A 26,922-nucleotide genomic window follows, 5' to 3' on the forward strand; every position below is an offset into this window, starting at 1 on the left:
TACATAGCTGTGGAAATAATTAATTTCCATGGTTCTACTTGTACTTAGAATTTTTTTCTTCTACCAGCCTAGTGATAAACATGCTCGGAAATCACTGTTTAACTCTTGAGTTTTTTCCCCCCTCTACAAAAATGGGATTTTTTTTCCTACATCTGTTGCAAACATTTCAGCCCTTAAAGCACATAAAACAGAAGTGTCTATTGATCTCCTGAGTTGACTAGAATAAACCTTTAAAACTACTTGGTTTAAGCCCAAATTTGTTTTCTTCTTGGAAGAATATCTCGTGGAGGTTTAAGGCATTAACTTTACAATTAGCTAAAGGAAAAACTGGGGTTTTATTAGACATTGCTTCTGAAGCCACTCTAATAACAAGACATATATGCTTAATAAACTACATAACACTGATGGCAAAGAGAAAAGCTTTGCAATAATTCCTTTGTGAGCTGATTGATACAATTCACAATCAGTGGAAGTGCTCAAGTAGAGGAAAGAGGGAGAAGATGAACGTGGCACATCAAAATGTAGAACATGAAAGGACTTTGAAAGGGAAACTTCAAAGTTGGGGATCCAGATGCTGGAGTCACTAGCTGTGATTTAGGATGTGAGCACAGGAACGTGACTGCTGAGGGAACAACACTTTTGAGAAGAAAACAGAGTTGAGATACAAGCCATGGCAGAGGGAGAGGTGAGTGCTGCCTCTGCACTCACAGGATTTCAGTGGAGCTGCTCAGGGTCAGCTTTGGGTTTGATCTTCTGCAAGCTCAGCCTGCTGGTGTGATGGGGGTGAAGTTAATGCTAATACATATTTATGAAACTGCCTTGCAGTCACTCCAAAATCCTTTTCCTTTGCTTTTCAACCTTGTCTAGGAAACCCAGAAACTTATTGTGGGAGGAGAACTGGGGCCACAGGCAGAAAGCTAATGCTGAGTGTGAGCTCTGTTTCCCAGCCACATGAGCAGCATCTCCAGGGAAGGAGATGGCCAGGTTGCTGTAGGGATCTGGTGCAGTCACCATGTACATGTGAAAAAAACCCAAAGCAAGTGAAACCAGAGGCATTGGCAAGATTTTGGAGATGGGAGGAGGGACACTGAGAACAGCATCACTCTGCTGTTGCAAGGCTCTCCAGGCTGCTACAGGGTTGTCTACAGCAAAGAAGGTGCTGGGGAAAGAGAGCTGCTCAGAATTTTGCTTACCCTTTCAAATGCTCTCTTTCCCCGTGCACAGAGAAGTCTGGGTAAAAATAACTTGTCAAAGTTGGAATTTTACTTACTTACTTACTGGAATCCTGCTTCAGAAGGACATGCTCCAGGTTGGGTGTTTAGGGGTGACTGCAGCTCTGGCTCTGGGAGAAGGCAAAAGCTAAACAAGCAGAAGAGGTTTCCATCCCCAGCTCTGGATGGCAAAAGAGGTGCTTGTGCTGCAGAACAGATGTTAGATAGCTGATGAAATTTTGAGCAGCACATTAGTCTGTGTCCCTAAAGCTTTGTCTGCTGACAAAAGTGTTCTTTTAGGGGTAGGAGCTTGGAGAATGTCTCCATCTTAATGTCTGATCTCTATATGATCTCTCTGTGGGGTGAGCTTGAGCAGCTTGGTGGGACAGCTGTGTGGTGGCCAGACACCTCCACTCAGGTGTTCCCGCTACTGCAGGACTTGGGTCGTCTTTCCAGACAGTAAAATCTGAGTGAAAATAATGCCAGGCTAATGTAGGCTCATTAGAGCAAAAACCTCCCCAGGTCCCATCCTGCCATCTGGTACACAGCCATCCTCTTGGAGCTTTGCTCAGTTTCCACTACAGAGCCTGGACAGGTAGAAAGACTCCGAATTGGTGCAACTTCACCTAGCACATTTTCTCACCTTGGAAGTTCTTTTGGCCAGAGAGTCACAGAATTAATTAGGTCAGAAAAGACCTGTGAAGTCATTGAGTCCAGCCTGTGACCAAAGACCACCATGTCAACCACACAATGGCACTGAGTGCCACATCCAGTCTCTTAAACATCTCCAGGGACAGTGCCTCCACCATCTCCTTGGGCAGTCCATTCCATGAAACAGGGACAGTGCCTCCACCATCTCCTTGGGCAGTCCATTCCAATGTTTCATAACCCTTTCAGTGAAGAAATTCCTCCTAAAGTGCAGCCTAAAATCACCATGCACCCTTATGCCAATGCAGTGCTAGGCAGAAGAGGTTGCATTCCCCCAAAATTGAACCATCCCATCCCATCCAGTGTGCTGTTTCCTGCTCTGAGCCCCTGCTCCGTGACCCAGCCACAGGCTGGGCTCTGCCCCAGGTGCTTCCACTGGGGTGAGTGTTCAGCCTGGCCCCACTCCTGTTGCTGGTGCCAGCCTGTCCTGACACTGAGCCCATGCCATCCAGTTGTGTGTAATTGTTTGAGGAAACTGGAATGTGTTAATGTGTTATTTCCAACCGCCACCCCACCACACCCCAGGACAGCACTGAGCTTTGAGCTCATATGCTTTTAAAAACACCCATAGATCCCAAATATGTCTTTCACCTCGTGCAGAAAATAGAGCATTTTTAAGTGAGGTTAAACATATATTTGAAAAGACAGTGTATTCCTTCTTTCTTTTTTGTAATGATGGTCTTAGTGAATTATTTATACTTTCACAGAGAGAATCTCAGAACCACAACAGCTTGCAGACAGTTGGGTTTTCAAGTGTTGGTGCTATTTCCTCTCCAAGTAGGGTCAGAGAGAGTGAGACCTGTTGCTGGACTTCTCTTTGAACTCACTGAGCATAGTTTTATGTTTAAATTATTTCATGCCACATTCATAGCACAGAGTGCTCTGTTTATACAGCACCTGGTCCCCTGGTGATGGGAAATGCAGCATGTGCTGGGCATGGGAAGTAGCAGAAGCTGATACACACCCCAAACACCCCTTTTCAGAGACTTCTCCAGACTCCTCTGTGAAAGCAAGGAGCCAAACTCACCTTATTGAAAACAAGCTGTTGGGAAAGGCTGAGGGATGTGGCACAGCTTCCCTTACTGTGGGTGAGCCAGGAGGGGTGGTCTCACAGCTGCTGGCTGGGTGGTTAAAAATCACCACCAATTCCTGCACCACCTGCTCAAAATTATCTCCAGCAGATCTTTGTTGCTGCTTCCTGCTTGGAGGGTGCAGCCCCCCACCCTGCTGTCTCTGCACGCTGGTTCCTTCCCATGGCAGCAGCACCTGGGTCAGGGATGCTCCCGGAGCAGCAGAGCCGCATGACCCAGAAGAGCACAGCGGGAGCGTGGGTGGGCCAGGGGCACAGACAGCGAGCAGCACAGGCTGGGGGCTCAGCTCTCCCCACCCGACCCCAATAGCCCGTGTTTGCACGGGGAGGGCTGCGGGAAGGCGGGGCAGCAGTGGCCAGGTGGGAGCCGTGTGGTGACAGGGCAGACAGATGCTCTCAGCCAGAGGAGCAGAATGAGCCCCCCATGCTCTCCCAGAAGCCTGCTCCATCTGGCAGCATTACCCGAGTCTTCCTTCCCACTACTGCTCTGCTTCTGATTTTAAATAGCACAGTATGACAGGAGCATCGCATTCCAAGTGATGAACCAGCATTTTTACTGTGTAATTCCCTATTTACCTGCTTTTATCTACAGCTTCCTCTTGATCTTTATCTGATGAGAGCAATCTTTTTGCACCGGGAATCAGGTGATAAGCATTTAATCTCCTGCTTCAGTTTTCTTTGGGTTCCTGCATCACTGACTTTGTCATCAGTTGTTCCTGCGCTGAGTTATGAACAAAATGCTTTTCATGCCACAATTCGTTGTCTGGTTGATGAACAGGCATCTTTGGCAATAGACAAATTCATAGCCATTACTTAATGTGTAAGTAGAAATCATAAGGCTAATGTGAATGTACATTGTAATCTTTCTGGGTGGACAGCAGGCAGGAAAACATGGAAGCAGCTGTTGTGGTGTAATCCCAGCTGGCAGCTCAGCCCCACACAGCCATTTGCTCCCCCCACATTGGGATGGGGGAGAGAACTGGAAGGGTAAAAATGAGAAAACTGAGTGGGGTGGATGAAGGCAGTCTAAGAGGCGAGGCAAACCAAGGCACTCATTGCCCACTGCCCGTGGCAGGCAGGTGCTCAGCCATCCCCAGGACAGCAGGGCTCCATCACCTGTGACAGTGACTTGGGAAGGCAAACACCAGCACTCCAAACGTCCCCTCTTCCTCCTGCTCCCCAGATTTCTGTGCTGAGCATGGTGCCATATTATGGGATATCCCCTGGCTCAGCTGGGGTCTCTGTGCTGGCTGTGTCCCCTCCCAGCTCCTTGTGGAGCCTCTTGCTGCTGGGGTGGGTGAGGAGCAGGAAAGGCTTTGACTCTGTGTTGGTGCTGCTCAGTGAGAATGAAAACAGCCCTGAATTATCAACAGTGTTCTCAGCACAAATCCAGTCCACAGCACCATACCAGCTTCTGTAAAGAAGATTGACTCTACCCCCACCCAAACCACCACATCCCCCAATTTTCAGCCCTGCACCCACAGTTACAGGAGGAAAAGGAGCTTGCTGTGCTTTTGGACCTTCACTAGGAGTCACAAACCAAGGAGCTAGGGTCCTTGTCTCCCACTCTGCCTGGTAAGGCTGGGTGAGGGCTGAGGGTGGGATACTTGGGCACAGGGAGTGCCAAGGTTGCCCCTAGAGTGTTCTCTGCTCAAATCCTGCTCCTGTCCCCACCTGCCTGCCCCTGCCAGGGCTGGCTCTCAGCAGTGCTGCTGTGTCTGTCTGGGGAAACCAGGCTGGTCCCTGCTGGGCAGTGATCATGGCACCCCCATGTATCCCCTTCCCTTGCTGCCAGGGCACTAATCCAGTTCTCCAGCAGAGACCTGCATACAGCATCTGGTGGGGACAAACCTGAGCCCAGGGTGACAGGCACTGTTGTTTTTTTCATGACTGAAAAGTCATCTTTAACCACTCTTCATCCTGTGCAGTTGGTTCAGTGCTAATTTCCCCTTGGCCTCCTGCAAAGTGGTTGGGGTGTGGGAATAAAATAATTATGCTGTCCACATCCTTTCCCCTTTAGGGATATACCTTGTTCTTCCTTTAAAAATCTCCAAACAGCAAGAAAGTGGAAGGGAAAACCAGCTCCCTTTCTTATACACCTTTACGTTATTGAGGGTTACATCTGGGGCGTTTTCCCACGGTCCCAGGGAGGGTCAGAGATTTGCAGAGCTCCTGTGAAGTCTGGGACAGGCTGAACTCTTCCCACCCTCCCTAGTCCTTGCTGCAATGTCCTGGTACCCACTCCAGGCACAGAAAGTTTGGCATCATCCCATTCTCAGCACAGCTACAGAGCTGGGCTCAGGCATGCCCCAGAAGGGGAGGAGCCTTAAATATGTCTGCTCTAAACCTTTCAGCCTTTTGCTTTGGGTGCAATTGATCTGGGGCTAATTGAAAGCAGGTTTTGGCAGTGCTGTGGCAGAGCCCTATTTGACAGAAACCTCAAAGAGCAGCTATCGTATTAAAGTTGCTCAGAAAACATCACCTGCTCCATGTGGTGAGATGGCAGAGAGCCCTGGAAACCTGGAAAGATTTGAGTGCTGATAGAAAACGGTTTTGTTGTCTTGTGTTGCCAAAGCAGGACTGCCTGGTCTGGGACCATCCTGTGATAGAAGAGCTGCTGAAACATTTGTTTTACATGGTGTCAGAGAGAGGAAGCTGCTGTGGAGCCAGAGATGGGACAGACCTGGCCATCAGCTGCCAGCCCAAGGCATTTCATGGGAAACCCCCATACAAAGCCTTTCCTGGCTTTGGTCCTGCTGACCTTGATGGGGCTTTGCTTTCCCTCAGAGCTGTTCAGGGTTGCTGCTGTCTCTGGCAGGTGTTTGTCTGTCTATGGCAGAGACCCTCAGCTTTCAAGGGTTCCTTGCAGCCTCTGTGCTGGTAAATAGGGCAGCCTCTGTGCGAGTCAGTTACCAGATGCAGCTGTTGGCAAAGACAAGTCAAGGGCGCTTCCCTCTGCGGTTTTAAATCTTGCTGTGGAGGAGTGGAAAGCCTGTGCAAGAGGGCAGCAGATGAAAAACTCCTCCCTGCTGTGTTTTTTGTCTGGAGTCTGCAGAGGGACCTGCTGGCAGCTCCCAGTATGGCCGTGGCAGCACAGACTGAGCTCCCAGCTGCTCCCCAGAGCTGCGGGACATGGCAGTGCATGCAGGATGGTGCTGCTTCTTCAGGTGCTTTGGAGGCAAGCTGGAGGTCTGTCCTTCCACAGCAGGTGGGAGGATGATGCCTTCAGGCCTTGGTGCAGCCCTCAGCCTGGTGCAGGCTGGATGAGCACTGCATGCCTTGGGCATCCAGCGTGTGGCCAAGCAGGTCCCAGCGAGGGCTCCCTTCTGCTCACCAAAGATGCCCTTCTGGGGTTGCCCCACATCCTGGTGCCAGTTATGTCTGGGAAGGACCCTGATGCAGGCTGGTTTTCCTCACCAGCCCCATCACTCCTGCTGGGTGTAGAGCTTATTGGGTACCACTGCCAAATAATTTATATTATTCCTAGTAAGCCTTGAAATCAAGTTGCACCAGACACCTGCTTCTCCTGCGGCTGCCCCACAGAACCACGGTGTTATGCTGTGGCTTGGAGCCCAGGTGAGGTGTGTTGCCCTGAGCTGCAGGCTTCAGAGCTTGCACTGGGGCTGTGCTGCCTCTCCTGCCCTGTCCTGGGGCACTGGCTGGAGGAAAGGCAGAGCTGGGCTTGTCCTGGGGCTGAGGTTCCCAGCAGGGCCCGAGGGCAGTGTGGGTGCTGGAGCTGCACTCAGGACAGCAGTGCCCTGGCTGCAGCTGAGGCTTTTAGGCATTTCTCTTAATAGGTTTCAAACACAACCACCATCAGTCCCTCCACAAAGAGAAAGTCTTCATTATGCAAATTCTCATCTTAAAGCTTTATTCATGTGCTTCCTGGCAGGCTTTCCTTTAATCTCAAGAGCGAGATTGCTTGGAATTACCATACACCCTTGTTAATTGCATTAAAAAAAAAAATTCAGCAGAGGTTGTTTTTGCCATAATCAAGAGTGATTTTTGATTAGTACTTCTGAAAATCAAAATGTTTCACTGAGAATAGAGAGCAAGGACAGCAGCATTCCCTCATCCCCTGCCAGGAGCAGGGATCATCCCTGGGGGAATGTGTCCCACTGCTCTTCACTGGTCATGCCCTGGGCTGGATTGCTGTATCCCCAGCATCAGCTGCTGGTCCCACTGCTGGGGTGAATGCAAGGGGCTGTTACTCCCACACTTTGCTTCCCAGCAGAGCCCTTCAGCCTCTTGCCCTGGCAGGCTGCTGACAGCTTGTTTGTGCAGGGCAGCCAGTCTTCCCTGGCAGCAGCTGAGGAGATAAATTGGAAGTTCAAAGTCTGCTTTTCAAGGCAGAGCTACCTTGAGGAGGAGGAGGTCTGTGCTGAGGAGGCAGCCTGGCCTCTCTGCAGGGAGCAGTGCAGCTGCACAGAAGCTGCCTTTAGCCACCTGCTCCACCAGTACTGCTACCAGAGACTGTGACACCCCAGCTCCGAGGAGCACTGCTCTCCCTACACACATGGAGCTGTGCTTTGGCCTTAGCAGTCAGCAGGAATTTGGGATTTGCAAGTAAATTTCCCATCCGTTTGGCAGTGGCTGGTGCCAGTGCCCAGACAGCAGTGGTGGAGGCATTGGTGATTCCAAAGCTCTTCTCTGTCCTGACTGGGATCTGCTCTGCTCTGGCCAGTGGTGTTGTGGTGTCACCTGTCCCAGGAGGGGTCCCTGGGGATGCTCAGTGCTGCAGCAGGGCAGACCCATGCCCAGCAGGGAGCAGGCATTTACTCCCCACGGACTTTTGGGGTGTCTCTCTGCTGAGATGGCAGAAACCCCACTGCAAGGATGCAGCCCAGATGTCCAGCAGCACAGCTCTGCTCCCAAACCCCTCCTTCCCCAGCACCCTGCCCAGAGGTCCCAGCACAGCTGTGGGTGCCCAGCCTCAGGCTGACCCACCCGTGTGTGCCAGCATCATAACGTGGATCCAAAAAGGTGAGCTTGGTCCCTGGGGACACCCTTTTGGCTACCACAGTCCTTGCTCTCCTGCTTTCCTCCTGCTCCCCTGCCCGCTGTGTTGCTCCTAAGGTGGATGCAGCCTGCACCATGAAAGTCAGGCAGTTGGAATTACTTTCTGCTGCCCTTGTACCTGCTTTGCATTCTCCCGTAATCTCCCGGGCTGTCAATCTTGTGCCGTCGCAGCTCTCTATTCCCAGGGAAGCTGAACACATATATATTGCACAAAGAGATCCGTGGGCTGCTGCTAAAAATGGAATACACCTCGCTCTGAGTGCTGCAGACGGCCTGGCAATACACTGGGTGTGAATTATGATACTGTAATTCAAGCTTTGTCAAACAGAGGGGCTTAATTAGAATATATATATAATTGTAAAAACTAAAAAGCTGACGAGTACAATTGTGTGTTTGAGCTGCCTGCTACAGAAAATAATGAGGAGAGAATACATTAAGGCACAAAACCCTTCTACCTTCAAAGAGCAGCTAGCTCTGATTAAAAGTACCCCCGGCAAGGCGAGGGGACTCAGCAAGAGGTGGGGGAGTCTGCAGTGCTGGCTCGGCCAGAACTCTCACCCCTGTTACACAGCTTCTGCTGGACACAGCTGCAGCCTTGGGTCCCCCCACCTCCTGACTCTGGCTTTGGGGGATTCATACTGGGTGCCATGTGATGTCCCAGCTTGGTCTCTGTGGATTGCCAGGTTAAATAAAAATATGGAAAACATATCTCATTTGCCTATTCCCTCCTCAGCAAAGAGCTGCAGTCCCATGGGTGCTCCCCTTGGCTGGTGGCACACAGGGCTGGAATTGCCCCCAGTTGCCCCAGGGGATGTGTGTTTTCTCCCAGCAGTCAAAGACCAAGTGCAAGGGTATGGAAAAAACTGACCCAAACTAGCCTAGCCATCAGCCCTGACAAGGATCCCATACTGCTCCCCAGCACGGAGCAACCAGCAAAGGGGGGGTTTGTGTATCACTGCTGTTGTGGCTCTGTAACAGGTTGTAGGTGGGGCTGTCCTATGAGGAGGGTGGCATGTCAGGGCATGCACAACCCTGACTCTGCTTCATGGCATTATAGACAAAATTCTGCTGCAGCTCAGCAGCTTGTGGGTAGGAATGGGCCCCAAGCTCTCCTGAAAAGTATAAACCCTTACTGTAAAGATACTCTGTGCTGTGCCTGAGCTCCCATCAGTGAGCTTTGGAAGCTCCACTCCACTCCACTCCTGCAGTGACTGTGGAGCAGTGTCAGGGCCCCAGGAGCAAAGGGATTGCACAGTGCAGGGAGTGGCAGTGCTGCCTCCAAAAAACTGCACGTGCACGGTAAACACACCTACCAAGAGCTGGTGGGGTTTTCAGTGCCTGTCTGTGAAGTAGCAGATTTGTTACCACTTAATAACAGAGTAAAAGAATGAGGAGAGCATTCCAGTCTTACCTGTTGGAGCGAGCAGGGGAGTTTGTGTGCCTGTGACAGCAGCGCTTGGTTATTGATCTATAAAAGGTCTAATACATCTCCGTAACACCCTTTGCATGAAATACAGATGTTGTTAGCTTCAATTACCTGGCAATCTATTATTAATCCTTGCTAGCACCTAGGGGAATCTGGAAAAGGATGTTGGTTTGCCAAGGGCAGTGTTGGGAAAGCCCTGGGTGATGGGATCCGTAGGAAGGTTTTACTGGGCAGTTCAGTGCATCCACAGTTTTTCCATCCCTCACTTGGGCAGCATTGCCACCTCTCCCACCAGGGCAGGGAAAGCCCCCAGGATGCAGCTTCAGCCCAGGATTCTTCAGTGGTTGTTTATCTCAGCCCCATGAGGATGGAGGGCCCTGAGCACCTCTCGCCCCCCTTGGGGCCAGCTGGCTCTTTGGAGAGGGGTTTTGGAAGGGGCACTCTCCTCTCATCCTGCAGGGAAAGTTGCCAAGGGAGCTGTCTCCAAACCCAGGGAGGTTGTAAGTGCTTCTCAGCTGGCAGGTCCAGTGATCTCCCCAAAGCCAGGCGGAGGGAGCCCATTTTCTGGGACACTGTGTTCCCTGCCAGGCCCATGTCCCTACAGCGGGGACATCTCCATGCAGTCCCACAACCCCCACAGCCCTTCATTAGAACGTGTGAGCTGCACACACCCCACAGCTGTCCGCTCCTGCACTGACGGCAAAGCGTGGGCAGGATACACTAACACAGGGCTCAGCGTGCAGCAGGGCAGTGCCTTGATACTGATTTAATCGTGGAGAGCGGAGGGAGCGAGGGAGAGGGAGGGGAGGGCTCCTGGCACACCCCACAGCTGTCCGCTCCTGCCCTCGCTGTTTGGGCTCCTGCGCTGACGGCAAAGCGTGGGCAGGATACACTAACACAGGGCTCAGCGTGCAGCAGGGCAGTGCCTTGATACTGATTTAATCGTGGAGAGCGGAGGGAGCGAGGGAGAGGGAGGGGAGGGCTCCTGGCATATTGAGTGAGTTGGTGCTGCCACCACGTCCCTCCTGCCAGCTCACGTGGTGATGGAACATGTTCCTCCTTCGGGCTGGTAATGCTTCTCATCCCACCAGAGACACAATGTGGGTTTCCCCTTCTGCCTATTTTTAAGCATGCTTTTATATAGAAAGAAAAAACATGATGGACTCCTGTTAGTTCCTGGAAATCCAGCAAAGACTGGGGAAAGAGCCATTCTGGGAAAGGAAGACTGCACAAAATTGTCAGACTGACAAGGCTGGGGCAGTTGGCCAGCACAGTGATGAGTGTGTTGAGTCTCAGCAGGGATGTTGGTGGTTTGGCAGCCCCCCCGTGCAAGCCCTGGAGCTGGGCAGGTGTTTTTCAGCACTGTGGATGGTCTTGCACATTTTTGACTGTGCTCCTTCGCACTGACAGACCACTTGTTAACCCTGCAGCTTCACCCAGGCTGTCAGAGCAGGAGAGCAATGCCTGTCTCACGGTGCCAATATTTCACCAGCAGTAAGGCCCAGGAGGGGAAGATTTTGGGAAGGGAGGAGAGAGGCATGGAGCGAGGCTGAGGGTGGCAGACACAGCCCTGCTGTGCTAACCAAGAGGCTCTTCCACATGCCTCTCCCGTGGATTTCACAGGGATGTTCCCTGCCTGGCCTGCAGCTGGCCGTTCTTCCAGGCTCACAGGGGAGCGCTGGCATCGTTCAGCCCGATGAGAAACTCGGCGTGGGCTGGGACACTCATTCTGTACACCCCCCCAGCAGCACCTAACGTGGAGCCTTTGCTGTGGGAGAATCCCACAGGGACTGCCCAGCCCCTGCCCACAGATCACATCCATCCCCTCAGGGCTGCTGAGTGTGTTTCACAGGCAGCAGACGAGATGAGAGGTGATGTGTGAGTGAATGGAACCAGAGCTGCAGTTCTTGCAGTACTTAGTGACCACTCTCAAGTGAAGTTTTTCACTGAAAGGCTGATACCTGCTTTGTGATGGACTGGTGCCTTCCCATTGTTATTGTCCTTGTCAGTAAAGCTTTAAATTTATTCATGAAGCACACTAGAGCTCAGGTGGCAATAGCTAAATCCATTTAGCAGTAGGAATAAGAGGAAAGCCATTTTAATGTTCTCTTGCAGTGCTGCAGTACTTAGCAAACCCAAAGGATATTAATTACTCAGCATGCTCCGAGATGTAAAAGCATGAATTTATCAAGACAAATACATTCAGAACTAGGGTAAGTCAACAGTAATTAATGCCATGCAAAAAAGAGACGGAGAAAGGAAGGATTAGCTGGCCCTGTTGCAGGAGAACATGATGTAGCCCTGAGTTATCCCTGGGCTATATGGGACTGGAGTTGTGGTGAGGCATCTCTAACAAAAAAATCTGCCTGTGCCTGTCACGTATCCCTGGGATGGGGGTTTGGTCCTGATTCACATTTCCAAGGCAGTATGATGCAGGCAGCCTCTGAAATGCTAAGTCGTGCTTGGCAGCCAGCAACAGCTTTTTTATGCAAAGCCTTTGATGTTGGAAGGCACTTGGGAAGAAGAGGGGCATAGGGCTTTTTTGTTTGCCACCGAATTTGTCTGCACTGTCCCAATGTTTTCATGGTGTTTAGCAATCATATAATCGTGAGCACAGCCAGAGATGAGTGGCAGCTCAAGAGATGAATTGGTAGGTTCTCCTTGACAAATCTAAGCATAACATGTGTCTTTATACCACATCCATTAGGGCAGACAAATGGAAAATCTGGAGGTGGCTGCTCTGCATTTAACAGTCTCAGCATTTGGAGAGGGCTGATGTCTTCCTCATCACAAGTGTTGGGTCAGGCTTGGAAAAAAACAGCAAAAAACAAAGCAATTTGAGCAAACAAGTCTAGCCATGCCTTCTTTAAAGGTGGTTTACTCTCTGTGGAGCGAGTACAGCCAGTGCTGATTCTTTGTCTCCAGGTCATGGGGATGACACAGATGACTTCAACCTAGAAGATGCCCTGTTTGACCCAGTCACCAGGAGACGTAAGTCACTTTTATGCATTGTTTTAAAGAGGAGAAAACAAATAGGTGTTAATAGATGCAATTTGTTCCTTGGGACCTGATGCTGGTGGGAGGGTGGTAGAGGATACAACTGCCTCATCCTCTCTGCCTGGCAGACACAGGGTCTGGGTTGCACAGGTGGAGCTGGGGACAGTCCTGGAGAAGCTGCCTGCTGCCCAGGTGCCCTTTGCTTGCTGGCTCCTGTGAGGAGCACAGAGGCACAGCACACCTGTGCTCTGAGGTAGCAGTGGCACTGAGCTTGCCCTTCTGGCTTCCTTGCCTGCCTCAGTGGTGCCTACCAGCAGGCCTGGCCCTGTTGGCCTGGAACCATCCCAGCTGGGGAGGGCAGCTCGCTGTGCCCGGGCAGGCAGGGGCAGCGCCGGGTCCTGCCCTGCTGCCATGGAGTGTGGTGCCCAGGAAAGCACACGGTGCCCGAGGTCACTGCTCTGCCTCACTGGGGTTCCAGTGTAGCCCATCAGGCAAAGGAAACTCGCTTCCTCAGGGGTGCCCCACTGCTGGCATGCAGCATTCAGTATTTTGGTGTTTTACACCCCAAGGACAAAACCTGACTGCCAGCACAGCAGCTGAGGGATGGGAGGAGGCTCATCTCCCTCCCTGGGAGATGTCACCTGCCTTACCCCAGTGCCAAGGCCTGTGCCCAAGACTACTGTGCACCCACACACATCTCTGGCTCCATTTGCTGCCCTGCCATGGAGATGCTGTGGCAGAGCAAATGTCAGCACCCAGGACCCCTCACTGCTGAGCACTCCCCGCACAGTTCATGGTGGCTGTCCCCAGACCTGGCAGGGCAGCAGCAGGGATTGCTCCATGAGCGATGCCAGGCTCTGGGATTGGGTAGAACATACCCACGTGTATGGAAGGGAAAGCTGTAACAGTGTTTGCCACCTCTTGTGCTGTAGTCTTAACAACAGAGGGACACTTGTGTTACTTTGGAGTTTAAGTGGAATAGAGGGTGCTCTCTGCAGCTCTCCTGCATAGGATAGAGCATGGGCTATCAGACTTGGTCACAGGGCTGATGCAGCTCATCTAGGATTTTGCAAAAGCCCTTTAATGCAGCATGTGAAGAGAGCTGGTTAGAAATGACTAATGGCCACCTGATGTGGAGGGAAAGTGGTGTTCTCCAGGCTGGAGTCCCTGCAGTGAGGGAAGGGAAGAGGCAGCACTGTCCCTATGGCCTCCCCATGTGCTGCATCCCACTCTGGATTCGTGTCAGCCCCAGAAAAAAACAAACCAAGGGTTTGGAGTTGGGTCACATCAAACCATACCAGCACACTGGAAATGAAGCCCAGCAACACCACTCCAGTCTAAAGGAAATTAATGGGAATGGAGCAGCCACAGCTCTTCCTCATAATTTATTCATATACTTGGTAATGCCAGCCACTATTAATAGGCAGTGGTTTCCATATTGCTCCCTCCCTCCCCCCTCAGTGGCTGGCTGTAGCTTGTTTTAGCCCAGGAGCAGCCAGGGGAGGCTGAGATATGAGTATCAGGGTGTCACTGAAAGCCCTCCAGCTGACAGGGAACCTCCTGTGCCCAGCAGAGCACAGGAAATTACCTGTCATTGGTCTGCCTGACCAGCCAGGGACACCGAAGCACTGGCACCTCAGTGCTGGTTTCCACACTGTTCTGTACAGTGTCTGCCCTTCCTGTCTGCTGCTGGATCCCAGAGCCTTGGGGCAGATTGCTGCAGCTCCCTGCTCTCCACAGCTGGGTGGGATGCTGGCTCAGCTCAAGGTGGAGCACTGGGCTCCATTTTCACCCATGGCTGATCCCTGTGGCCACACATTGTGTGCAGGGTGTTCATGACCCTGTGCCCTAAGTTTACAAATGCAGATGTCAGAAAGTTGTGGTGAAATCTTTGCCATTCATTCTGAATCCAGAGGTGACATTTTTGGTGATGCCTATGACTAACACTTTTCCTCCCCATCTCTTTTGTCACAGCCACTCCCAAGGGTCCCAGAAGGCCAGCAGGTGGGACAGGTGAGACCTTGCATGCACATCATCTCAGCTCAGTGTTGGTGCACTTCCCGTGGGCCTGAACTGTGTGAGCCCCCATGGGCTGCCCATGTGTGGCTGAGTGCTGCTGCCTCAGCAGCTGCTTTAGGACCTCTTCACTTGCCCATAGGGAAGCTGGAGCTGGTGTGTGCACCTGCACTGTTCCTGTGTGGTCAGAGAAATGCAATATTGATATTTCTGTCCATGCTGAGGGTGAGTGGCAGTGGAGCATTTACAGCCAAGGCAGAATTTCGCACACTTTGCAGTATCCTAATGGAGAAGACACAAATCACTGCTCAGCTACACAAGAGCTTTTGTTCCTGTCTGCATGGCACCTGCTAGCTTTCCTTCCAGGAGAAAGTCTAGAGGATATTTTCATTCCTTTTTTTATTCCAAGATATCCCCAACCTCCACAGAAAGTGCCACTTTGGTAACACTTTCCCATCCAGGGGAAAATGGGTCACTTACTGTTGGTGCACATCAAATATGCTGTCTGGCCAGCTCCCAGCAGTGCCACGGTTGAGGAAGCTCCCTTAAATTCACACGAGTTTTGTTGCCAGCAGCTCCTCTGGCTCAGCTTTGGCCAAAGAGTCCCTGTTAAATATAGCACAGTCACAGGAGCTGAAGGGTTGCTCAGTCCCGCTGGAAGAGCCTGCAATAAGCTGCATCAGAGGAGCGCTAAGTAAATCCACTCACCCCTGCATGAGGATCTTGGCACAAATTTAAGCCAATTCAACTGGCTCCTTGGCCACCATGGTCTTTGGTAGGGACAAGAAAAGCCAAGTGCCAGAGGCACACGCAGGGCTTCAGTGCTTGGATCGCAGCCTGAACAAGAGGTTGTTCCATCCAGGGAGCTCCCCCTGGGAAATGGACATATGTGGAGGCTGAGGCTTTGTCTCAGCCAGTTGCTTCTTCCCCAGGGAGTGTTTTTTGGATGAATGATAGCACTGAGAGGCTCCTGCAGTAGATTCCTGTGCCCTGGCCCCTCTCTGTGCATGCCCTGCTCAGCTCAAGGTCACTCACAGGCAGCTGCACAGGGAGCAGTGTCCCAGCCACTGGCTCAGTTCCACAGCCCCTTCTCATCCCCCCAGCTCTCAGGAGATGCTGCAGGTAGCAGCAGGACTCCCCCAGAAGTGAATTACTTCGGGATTGGCGGGGCTGGGCAGCAGCCACAGCTTGGATGGGGAGACAGAAATGGTGGCCAGGCTTTTCTGAAGCTTTGCGATAGGTCATGATTGAGCTGCAGAGTGGCTGGACGCCCTTTCCAGCTCCAGCCTGACGTGGGAGGCCCTGGCAACGGTGCAGCACCATTGCACAACACCCACAGAGCGGGGTGTGTTCCAACAGCCTTGTGCTGTCCCCACGAACAGGAGTGTAACAATCCCTTCTCTCCTGCAGACTTCGATTTGGCTGATTACTTTGACACGCCTGTGGAGACTACCACCAAGGCAGCCAAGCCGACTCCCAAGCCCTTCCCCAGGCCAGGGAAGCCAGGTAATATACAGAGCTCCCTGCAGGTCCAGCCTCCCCAGGGCACCCAGAGGGAGGGGTGCCCCCATATCAGCTGGAATTGTGTAAAGACCAGAGCACTGAGCTGGCCCAGGGCAGCCCCAGTCTCCCAGCAGGGTGGGGGTGTCCCCACACAGCACTCATCTGAACCCACCTTTCAGAGGGTAACAGCATTTTGGTCTTTTTTCTTTTCCTCCCTTCAGACAGCGGCTTTTGGGATGTCATTCGCACCACCACGACCAAGCAGCCAAAAACTACAAGAGCCCCTCCTAAGCGTAACCCAGGTGAGCATCATCTCCACAGCCCCTGCTGCTTCACTCCAGCTCTGCTGCTGGCACAGGGAGAGGATTTGGGATGTGCCAGGATGGTGGCACTGCCCTTGTCCTGCTATTTCTAACCTCTGGTCTGTTTGCTCACCTGAGACACCTTGAGAAAAAAAAAAATATCAAAAACCACGGAGAGGACAGGACAGCTGAGCATTACCCTATGTTTCCCAGGGGACCTTGGTGATTTCTGGACCATGCTTCATTTCCATGCTCACTGGAAGGCGCCCACAGGCTCAGGGCACCCTGTCAGCTGAGCATTTTGCTGCCTGCCCAGGCAGGGTTTTGCTTTGAATCAGAATAAACTCAGGAGAGCACGGGTGGGAGGGCTGAGGAGCTTATTTGGCTCCGTACTGGGCTTTTAGCTGCTGTTTGTCAGAGACAATATCCTCTGTCATCCAGGCAGCTCAAGGGACCAGTTGAGCATTCACAGAGGAAAATAACTCCAAGGAGTCGAGCCACAGGCTGTTCCAGCCAGCATGTGAGCATGGTACAGCCACCTCCCTCCCTTCCACTGCCTGGGCCCTCGAGGCACCAGGTTGCCTCTGACTTTTCCTACTGGCCTCCTCTATCTGATTGCCTGGCACTGCAGCCATGGGGACCCTGTTCCTGCAGGAAGGACATGGTATTCCCAACAAAGCAGTGTGGGGGAGTGGAACAGCATGGGTTTGGAAGATCTGCCATGAGGCCCCATAGCAGAACTGGGAAATGCTTGTGTCTGGAGCTTCATCTCTTTCAACAGTATTTTTCCCTGATTAATTAATTAATTGCAGAGTTCCTCATCCTATCACCACATTGCTAACCCTGTTCTTGTTTTCTAGAAAAAGATCCTATGGATTTTGACTTGGCTGATGCCCTTGATGATAAGAATGATAGGAAAGATCCTGGGAGGCCGGATGTAAGGCCAGGTGAAGGTAGGCTGGCCTCTCCTCTCTGTCCTGCTTGCTACCAGCCCTGCTGTTCCCTGGGGCCTGCAGGAGATCCTTCCCATTGAAGGAAGTGTCCCTGACACCATTCCCCCCAAGAGATGGGATAAAGAGAAACAGGTGCTGCCTGGTCCAATGTCCTGCCCACTGCCCCTGTCCTGCCTGCTCAGAGGGAGAACATTTGCACAGGCAGCTTGATCCTGGGGAGGGAAGGAGCCTCTTCCTAACAACTTGTTCCATGTCTGTGTGCAGGTTTTTTCCCCCAGGGTCTCTTCTGATCCATTAAGTTGCAGTGGTTGTGTTGAGTTCCCCCCATCCCCAAACCCAACAGCTCTTCAACAGAGGGCATGGGCTGTGGGGCTCACACTCCCTGCCAAAGTGAAAAGCTAGAGCAGGCTCAAGTCCTAGCCTAACACACCTTGTGGGCTGGGAGGGATCTTTTTCCATCTCTGAAGTACTCTGGTGAATGAATCATTTGTCTGTGAGGATTGTTCCCCTGAGCACTTGAGCTGGGAAGCAGACTTTGCACGGCTGGTTTATTGATGTTGGGATGGCTGTACACCCTGCTCACACGCCTAATTAACAGGCAGGTATTTTATTACATTGTATTAACTAGGTGACTTGTCTGCACTTTGGTATTCTGGGCTTGCTGAGTTTTCAGGCTCGTGCAGGAAAGGTGGAGGTGTTGAACTGCTGGAACGTGGCACTGGCCACAAACCAGCACACACATTCCCCCAGCATTGCTGCTCCCTGGACTGCCTGGGACCTCTCCAGGCTCTGGCATAGTCAGGGCTTTCATTCTTTTCACACTCATTACTGAGCCCATAAATCTGGTTTTTGTGGTAAGCTGATGAATAAGTCAGTCTCTTCCAGTTAAGGCAAAGGAAATCCTTCCCAATGCACAGCATCAGAGGAGGAGCCTTTTGCTGCCTCAGTGTTGGGTCTCTGCTCCCATCACTCACCTTGCTGCACCCCAGAGCTCCCTCTGGGACTGCAGCTGAGACCTTCAGCAGCACTGCTCATTCAGCTGCAGATTCACAGACCCTGTTTCTCTGTACTTACCCTGCATTAATTAGACCTGCCCACTACAAGATAACTTTTTCATGTGTACAAAATGTGCTGGTGCTGTTTTTCCCCTGGACTGTTCTGTCCCTGTGGGAAGGAGAAGGGTCAGGTCCTGCCTGCAGGACCCCAGGCCCAGGTGGTACAGCCATGGGCTCACTGATCCACAGCAGCATGGCCACGGCACACACAAACCACTTCTTCCTGCTTCCTCAACTCTCAGCCAAGGCTGGCCACCAAAACATTTAATGAACTCTTAAATTATCAGCCATTTGTGATTTTCAGTCATCCTCACTCCTAAAAATCACTCATTTCAGTTAAAAACTAGTTAGTTATTACCTCTTCTATGACCTTAAAGTAATTCAGGGTTAATATCTGGTAATTGTGAGAGAAGCAGTACTACTTTTTGACCAGTCCTAGTGCCCAAGCAGGAGCAGCCACTGACCCCAACCTCTGGCACAGCTGTGGCTCCCTCAGGTGCCAACCACCGTTTGTTCTCGTTCATTTTAAAGGATTTTCAGACGACGACCTGGCCAGCATTGTGGACGGCGGCTACAGCCCAGACAAGAAGAAGGGTGAGTGGTGACCTAGGTATGGTTGTTTTCTTTAGCAGTCATGGCTCAGGGTTACCCCCAGCTCCTAGAAGGGGCCCTGTGCAGAGCCCTGGTGCTCACCTCCAGGGCGGGGGAAAATGGGGTCTCAGCCATGGAGCCAAGGGAAAAGTTCTTGGCTTCTGTGGTCACACCTGGCGCCAGATGTTTGGTTTTGAGTCCATGGAGGCTCTGCAGCTCCAGCTGCCACCAGGGCAGACAGGACCTTTGTCTCCCCATCACCTCCAGGGCACCCTGGTGCCATGCATGGCTACATGCCTTCATTTGCTTTTCCCCACATGACCACCGATGGCTGGAACAAGGGGGAAATCCAACAACAATCAGATAAGCCGTTCACAAGGATCCACAGCATTAAACATTAAAAGCAGTCACATAAAGAGCTGAACACCATGAGCCTAATCAACATTTAATAAATCCCTGTGCCAAGGACAAGATGCATCAGAGGCATTAATACAGTGCTGACCTGCTTCCATAAATTCAGGATGTAAGTGACTCGGCAAGGACTGCAGCTTCCAGCGGGAGCAGCTTCTCCTCCCAGCCCAGTTTCTCCAGGGAAGGTGATGTCAAAATAGACTTCAAGCCAATTGAGGGTTCCCTGACATGATGGAGCTCAGCCAGTCACCTCCCTATGATGGCACGTATGTGCTGTGTAACACTCTGACAGCCCTTCAGGTGCTCCCTGACACTGAGCAGGGGAGGTGTAAAAGGTGGGGGTGAGGGTAATTGTCAGACACAGGCAGAGGGACAATTGTCAGTGTCCCAGGCAGAGGATGCCCCAAAACTCCCCCATGCACACACAGAGGGAGAGGAGCAGCTTCAAAGCCCTCAGAAGCAAAAACGAGCAGCCCAGTGGAGTGTGGGGCAGCAGAAATGCTGCAGCATGGAGGCATCTGCCCACCCCCAGGCCAGGGCTGCCCTGCCACCCCTCTCCTGTGTGTCCCTCCCTCCCTCCCAGCCCAGCAGTGCAGGAGCCCAGGGGCAGAGAGGTGCAGGGGCACTGATGGGATTGTTTCTCTGCAGGTGCCAGTGGCAACACCGACAACGACTACAGCGGAGGTGGGTGTCCCAGGGGTGGTGAGGAGGCAGGGCTGGTGTGAGGGAGTGCCCATCACGAGCTCTCTCTGTGCCCCGCAGTGGCAGAGACCGGCACCATCGCCGGCATCGCCAGCGGCCTGGCCATGGCGCTCATCGGGGCTGTCTCCAGCTACATCTCCTACCAGCAGAAGAAGTTCTGCTTCAGCATCCAGCGTAAGTCCTGCCCCAGCACCCCCCTGAACCCCACTGCCACTCCCCACCCAGAGCCCCCAACTGGCAGAACAAAGCCCCAGGTCACTGAGCCCCCCATGTCAGGCTTTGCACAGACAGGAACCCATCAGCAGCCCCAGGACCCACTGCCACCCCCGGGGCTCACACTGCCCCTCACACCCCACACAAACACAGCTGAAGACCAAACCATCAGTACCAAGCGTAGTAAATATGAAAAAAAACCCCACCCCAAAATAAAAAAAACCAACACCCCCCCAAATCTCATCAAGCAGTAAAAACTCACCGGGATGCAGGGAAGGGAACCAGGGGCAGTGTCTGCATCTGGGGCTTCAGCCCACTGCATCCTCAGCAGGTATGTGAAAATCATTGTAGCAAACTGCAAATTAGTCAGCAAAACTTACCTTAAAACACCTTTTGCATGAGCTGCCCCTTAAAGCTGCTTGGTGCAGGCATTGCAGGAGAGTCCTCACAGCCTCAGCCCACAACACTCACCTGACCATGCTGGGCTCCTGCTGCTCTTTATGAGAGGGAAGTTACAAGCAGCTGAGTTACAAGCTCTTTTTTAAAATTAATCAATTGACATCTCCTGTGAGTCCCATTTGCTCTAGGGAAAGGGTGTTTGGAGTTGGAAATTGCTGTTGGGATCGTGCTATTTTCCCAGTTGTGCCTGAAACAAACAGCATTTTGGTAAATTAGATCAGCAGGAAAAGTCAAATGAATGTGATGGAATGAAACACTCTTGTATATTCCCCCCACTTAAATGATATTTTGGCAAGAATAAATAATAAAAAAAATGGAGTAAAGGCTTTGATGAGGAGGAAGCTGAGAGACACAAAGCCCCAGAAAGGCAGCAGGAAATTAAAGTTAATTATAAAGGAGGATTAATTTAAGCCATCAGACATGGCATGCTGGGCTAATGTCAGGCCTTAGATGCATTGCAGTGCATGACAGAAATCTAGGAGTTGTCAGCCACTGCTTTTTATTGAAGAACATAAATTGCATTTGCTGTTATTCCAGCAAAACACATCTGACCACTCACTTGACACACGGAGGAACAGGCTTGGTTCTTTCTCTGTCCTTCAGCTTTGAGTCTTTTCTGAGGAGCATTTGCTGCTGATTCCTGTAAGGGAGATGCACAGTGCTGCTTAGAACTTTCCATCCCCCTCTCTTTTCTTGCACCTCACCTGGTACTCGCCAGCCATGCCCTGGGCTGAGGCTCAGCCTCTCGCTGTGCCTGGGCAGGGGTGCAGCTGTACCTCCCCTGCCTCCACAGCTTGGCCAGCTGCTGCCTGCAGTGTCCCTGCTGGCATGAGGGCTTTATGGGGGTTTTCTAGCCAGTTGCAGAACCCTTTTCTCCTGTGTCTTGGAGGCAGCAGCTGTCCCATTGCTGCCTAAGGCTCTCACCACACTCCTGTGGCTTGGCCCTGGCACCATTCCCTGCCTTCTTCCTTCGCTGGGAGATACCAATGAACCCCATCCAGACCTGGTGGTGAGGCACAGCCAGTACCTGCCACACCCTGAGCTATATTTAGATGTGCAAACACGTTATAGATGCCTAAGAAGTGTGTGCTGCATGGCCTGATTGCCTCAGGCTTCATTTGCAGACCAGCACCCTTTCCCTGGTCATTCTCCAGGGGATACAACAGCTAGCACAGCACTCCTACCTCTGCCTTTCCCCACAGCTGTCCCTCAGAGGAGCTGCTGAGGATGCCTGAGGTCCGTGGCACACCCCAGACTGTCTTAATTCACCTCCAGCTCTGAGCTGGACCCCCTTCCTCCTGCCCACCCTCTTGCAGCCACCCCTGCCCACCAGTGCCCAGCCTTGCTTCTTGGCCATTGCTCCACTTGTTGATAACGTTGGGAACTTCTTTGCATTTAAATAAGGGACTTATTCGGGATTTGACACCCCACTGGGATCCTTCTTCATCACCACGGCCCTGCTCTGAACTGCTGCTTGAAGCTCTGCATAACTTAGCTTTTAATGAGGCTGTGGCACATCTCTGTGCTGAGGCGCAGCCCCTGCACGCAGCAGTCCTGTCCGGGAAGCCTTCCTCCCTTCCCCTCCCGCACTCCTCAGAGCTCAGCTCCTTAGACAGGAATTAGCTGGGCTGTCTCTCGTGATAAAGATGAAGCAGCAGCCTCAGACAAAAGAGCTGCTGCTGGAGCTGTGCCTGCCAGGAGCTCCATGGGCACTTTGAAACCCGGCAAGTCTCAGCACTGGCTGTAAGTTACCGAGGCTTCTGTGCTGCTGTCACTGCAGAGGAGGTTTCACAAAGGTGTCTCAGCTGTTACAGCTCTGTGCCCATTACCAGAGTTTATAAGGCATCAAAGCAAATAATTTCACTTTCTACCCTTCCCATCTCACTGTGTTTATTGTACTTCTCAGAGGGACTGAACGCAGAGTATGTGAAAGGAGAAAACATGGAAGCCGTCGTAAGCGAGGAACCCCAGGGTGAGAGCCTTGCATCCCTTACCCCTGCCTGCATCCCTGCACACAAACAGCTTTACCGAGGGACTTCCTTAAAGTCCCCCGTGCTGCATGGAGCTGCTGTGTCCCTTTGATCATGGCACTGCTTAGGTGATGCTGCAGCTTTTGTGAAACACCCACCACGGTGCTTTTACCCCTTTACTGCACACAAAGGAAAGCCTGGTAAGAGCCCAAGGAGCTCGTGCTGCAAACGATGCAGTTAACATTTAGCTTTCATGTCACCAGCCACTGAGAGCCTTGCACAAGAGAAGCATGATCCTTCTTTCAGTGACAGACAATCAGAGCTGCTGCAAAGGCTTTTCCAGTGTCACATACAATCAGCCAGTGCTTGTGCCCTGGTTCCATCGTGTGCTATTGTACTCACGGGTTTTTTTCTTTCTCCCCAGTTAAATATTCAGTCCTGGAAACGCAGTCAGCAGAACCACCAAAACAAGACAGTGCGAAGATATAAAGCGTGACCCAGGGCTAGAAAATAATCAGTCAGCAGCAACAGAGATCTTTCGTGCTTGTAATTTAGCTTTTAATTTAATTTGACTCCAAAGCTATTTAATGTGTATTTAGGCTTGAACTGGCTTTTTATTGCTCTAGGCTTTAGGGTTAGACTGGTAGCATGTGTTTATTTTTTGTGAAGAGGTTTATGTTTACATCGAAGTAGTAGTGTAGGATTGGTGTGCAGTTGGATGGAAATCCACAGAAGGTACTTCAGCTGTGGTCAGTTTTCAAGAGCTTACAGGTATGAGGACAGTGAAGTGCCTGTAAATAGCAATCCAAAGCCAAACCCTGCAAAGCGCCTCAGCCACCTTCTGCCTTCAGCTCCGGGCAGTGTCACTTCCAAAGGTGGGCACAAAGCTGCACATTTCCTGAGGGTGGATTGCAGTCCTTCGTGTAGCTACACCTAAAAATGAAGTGCCTAAGGTGGGTCCTCGTGTGGGACCTTGGGCTGAGCCAGGTGACTCCCTGCTCCCGAGCCAGGAGTTGAGGATGCTTCACCACCACCACCCAGCACTCGGCTTCTAACCAAAGGACCCAATTTTCACACCAAGTCACAAATACAGTTGATAGTAGTGTGTGCAGTGTTCACTTCTAGCAAATGTCATTGCAATGCCCCACTGTGCTGCAGATCAGAAAGGAACTGCAGTGATACAGTTTGTCTTAAGCTGCACCAGGGGAAGTTCAGGTTAGACATCAGGAAAAAGTTCTTCACTGAAAGAGTGACTGGGCACTGGAATTGTCTGCCCAGGGAGGTGGTGGAGTCACTGTCCTGGACTTGTTTAAAAAAGACTGGCTGTGGCACTCAGTGCCATGGTTTAGTAGATGAGGAGGTGTTAGGTTAGGTCATAGGTTGGACTTGATGATCTCAAAGGTCTTCTCCAACCTAATTCATTCTGTGATTCTGTGATTCTGTCTCTGTGACTTGAGATACTTACATTGTCACCACAACTAAAGCTGTGTGCATATGGATGCTTTCAAGGACAGGTTCAGATCTCAGTCACACTTAGAACAAGTGACTGATTTAACCCAAAAGAAAATAAACAAAGCAGGTATCTGTTAAGACCTGTAATGCTCAGTACAACAGAACTCAAGCTCAACAAGATGCAGTCCCCTCCTTTTATCAGCAACTATCAGGAGTGCTCCCAGGCACTCAGAGGCAGAAAAAGGATTTAAGCTTCACTCTTTGTGTCACTGGCTAACCTTTAAAATAGGCAGTACCTCCTGAGATGACAAATCCTCCATCACTGTCCTGCATGGGGTTCCTGCCTGGAAGCACTGGGCTGTGCGTGGTGCTCAGCAGGACACTGCACACACAGCCCCTGCCACGCTGCTGAACTGCTGCCTAGACCCAACCTTCACTGTCTTGCAGGAATTTCTGTTTAGATTTCTAATCCCTCCCCAGCAACCTGACTGCTGCTAAAATACGGATAACTGCCACTTTCCAGTACATTTTTCCAAATCAATGATTGCTTAAAAAGCATGTTCTCAAGTGAAGGAAATGTCACTTTACATGGTATAAGAGGTACTCACTATTTATATATAAATGTGAAATGTGAGCATTTAGTACAGGTTTGCAAATTCTGTATTTGATGAACGTGTATTAAGAAAACCAAGCCTTTCAGTAAGATGTACAAATTCACAGCTTTCAGGTAGACATGACTTCCAGAAGGCCTTGCCAGGAGGTGAAGGAGCCCAGGAGCATTGCTGTCTAACAGCTCCATTTGGAATGAAATTGCCTAGTAACTTGGTTAAGTATTTTGCAATAGCTGCACAATTCTTTATGCTCTTTTTAACACTTGCATTTTTAAAGCCTTATACTAGCTCTGGCAGAACAGCTACAGTGGTTTATAAGGTGCCTCACAACTATTCAGAATGCTTAGGCTACAACAATACTACTCTGAACTGCTGCTTTGTTTTATGAATGTCTGGAATAGGAAAGAAATGTTAATTACTGGCTCAGATAATGGAAGCACAAGAAAGAGATGGGATGCACTGTTTGTTTACTCCCACAGAAAGGTTTTCATGGAGGAAGTGGGGTCTGCAGAATTTGCAGCAGGAGCTCAGGTGCCATCTAAGCCACACAGCTGAGTTTGTGTATCTCCAGTCCCAAGCACCAGCAGTTGTTTTTTGTTGTTACCCAAACACGTTTGAAAGCTGTAGCATGAAATGTGTTTTCTGTAAGCTGTTGTAGATGAAGTGTTACAGCAGGGCGTTGACGATCACTAGAAGCTGTTTGCCCAGCTTAGATCCAGTGCCCACAATTCCTCCTCCCGCTTTGCCAGTGACTGTCAGTAGTCAGTGTGGTTTGAAGAGTACAGCACCTACCCCTCCTCTGGGGAACTCTTCCACTGGGGCACAGAGGGAGCACAAGTCTAATTCTAAATACGACAGGTCACAAATTTAACAAGGAAAGGCAGCAAGCTGTTTCACTGGAAAACCCACCCGTTTTTGGGACTCAGAAACTGCTGCTTTGCTCAAGGTTCTTCTATAATGCTGGCAACCACTTAAAACCTAGTGTAGTGTGTAGGTATGTGGAAATCCATAAATGCACAGTGAAAGAGAACACTTCCAAAGTGAATAGTGACAGAATTCAAGATTTCTTTTCTCTAGGATTTCAAATAGGAAAATACTTGCAAATTCTACAGTGGAGAAATTAGGCTTGGCCTTCTCTTCAAAAGTGAACAAAAGTCAAGAGTCTTGGTGGTAAATGTCAGCAAAGGCTAAAATGGTTTTTTTATTGCTGTTTGTCCCCTCTTCCATCTGAACTGCCAAGAGTCTCTGAAAAACAGGGAGTTTATATCATCTATATTTTAGGCATTATAGCAACTGAGAAGTTTCCTGTGTATTTTCCTAGTAGTGATCCAAGTTCTGGAACAGCTGACCCAGCACTGACCTCTACTTGCATTTAATTACTGTTTATTCACTTTAAATTGGGATATGGATTTTTAAAAAATCCGGCATTTAAGCTCTGTATACATGGCATGAACTTTCTTGTCCTTTATTAAAAAGGCAATAAACCACTAGAAAATCAGTTTGCTTTTTTTTTTTTCCATGAGTCCAAAACCTGTATATAGATGTCCTGAGAGTTTTTGTACTATGTATGCTGTGAGCTCTTTGTCTTATGACACCTCACTTCTAAAGTTATTTTAAATGGCAATAAAATGATTCAGAAAAGGTTTGTCAAAGGTTTGACAGAGAAAAGAGAGAACTGAAAGAATTCAGCTGGCTCTTTTCATGTTTATTCTTTCAATTACTTGCATTCTCCTTTGGCAGTACTTTGTTTCAGATTCCTCAGCTGAGGATACTCTGACACAAATTTCAGATCTTTCTGGCACTATAAACTCAGTAATTTTCAAGCAGCCCCACTAACGAACCCTTACAAGTGCTCCACTGTCATCCTTAACTACTCATTTGTTGTGATAAAAGTGGAATTAGTCCACAATACTGTTTCAGATTCTGAAAAAGAAGGACGAGTCGGCAGGCTGAGCCTTTAGAAATTGCTTCTCTAACAGATGAGGTTGAGGAACAAACGAAGCTCAGAAACAACAGGGTTGTGAAATTAGAGAACTCTTTCTTTTGAGTGAAGTTCTGACTTAGAAGCAAGGCAGATTCCTTGCTGCTGAAGAAGTGACCTGTACCAAATGCAGGTTGAATGTTACGCTGTAACAAAATACATTTTGTTAATGTGTGTGTGAGGGTCACGGGAGTAAAAATCAGAATTTAACTACCTTTGAAACCACCAAATAAACCAAGTTGACTAGAAAGA

At 50.5% G+C, this 26,922-nt stretch overlaps 1 protein-coding gene across 2 annotated transcripts in view; it reads left to right on the forward strand.

Moving 5' to 3' along the window:
• Positions 1 to 26,922, forward strand: part of CD99L2 (CD99 molecule like 2) — a 31,392-nt gene extending 4,470 nt beyond the window's left edge. Inside the window, exons 2-11 of one of the 2 annotated variants that reach the window (XM_041485164.1) lie at positions 12,380 to 12,445; positions 14,426 to 14,464; positions 15,878 to 15,973; positions 16,192 to 16,272; positions 17,133 to 17,225; positions 18,812 to 18,874; positions 19,931 to 19,966; positions 20,045 to 20,158; positions 22,563 to 22,628; positions 23,051 to 26,922. In XM_041485164.1, the coding sequence (XP_041341098.1) occupies positions 12,380 to 12,445; positions 14,426 to 14,464; positions 15,878 to 15,973; positions 16,192 to 16,272; positions 17,133 to 17,225; positions 18,812 to 18,874; positions 19,931 to 19,966; positions 20,045 to 20,158; positions 22,563 to 22,628; positions 23,051 to 23,115 (719 nt within the window). In that variant the 3' untranslated portion in view covers positions 23,116 to 26,922. The remainder of the gene's footprint in view (positions 1 to 12,379; positions 12,446 to 14,425; positions 14,465 to 15,877; positions 15,974 to 16,191; positions 16,273 to 17,132; positions 17,226 to 18,811; positions 18,875 to 19,930; positions 19,967 to 20,044; positions 20,159 to 22,562; positions 22,629 to 23,050) is intronic. The other variant, XM_041485163.1, reaches the window with a different exon arrangement.

This window comes from Pyrgilauda ruficollis, unplaced genomic scaffold (genome assembly GCF_017590135.1).
Source record: "Pyrgilauda ruficollis isolate IOZ18807 unplaced genomic scaffold, ASM1759013v1 scaffold7, whole genome shotgun sequence".
NCBI lineage: Eukaryota > Metazoa > Chordata > Aves > Passeriformes > Passeridae > Pyrgilauda > Pyrgilauda ruficollis.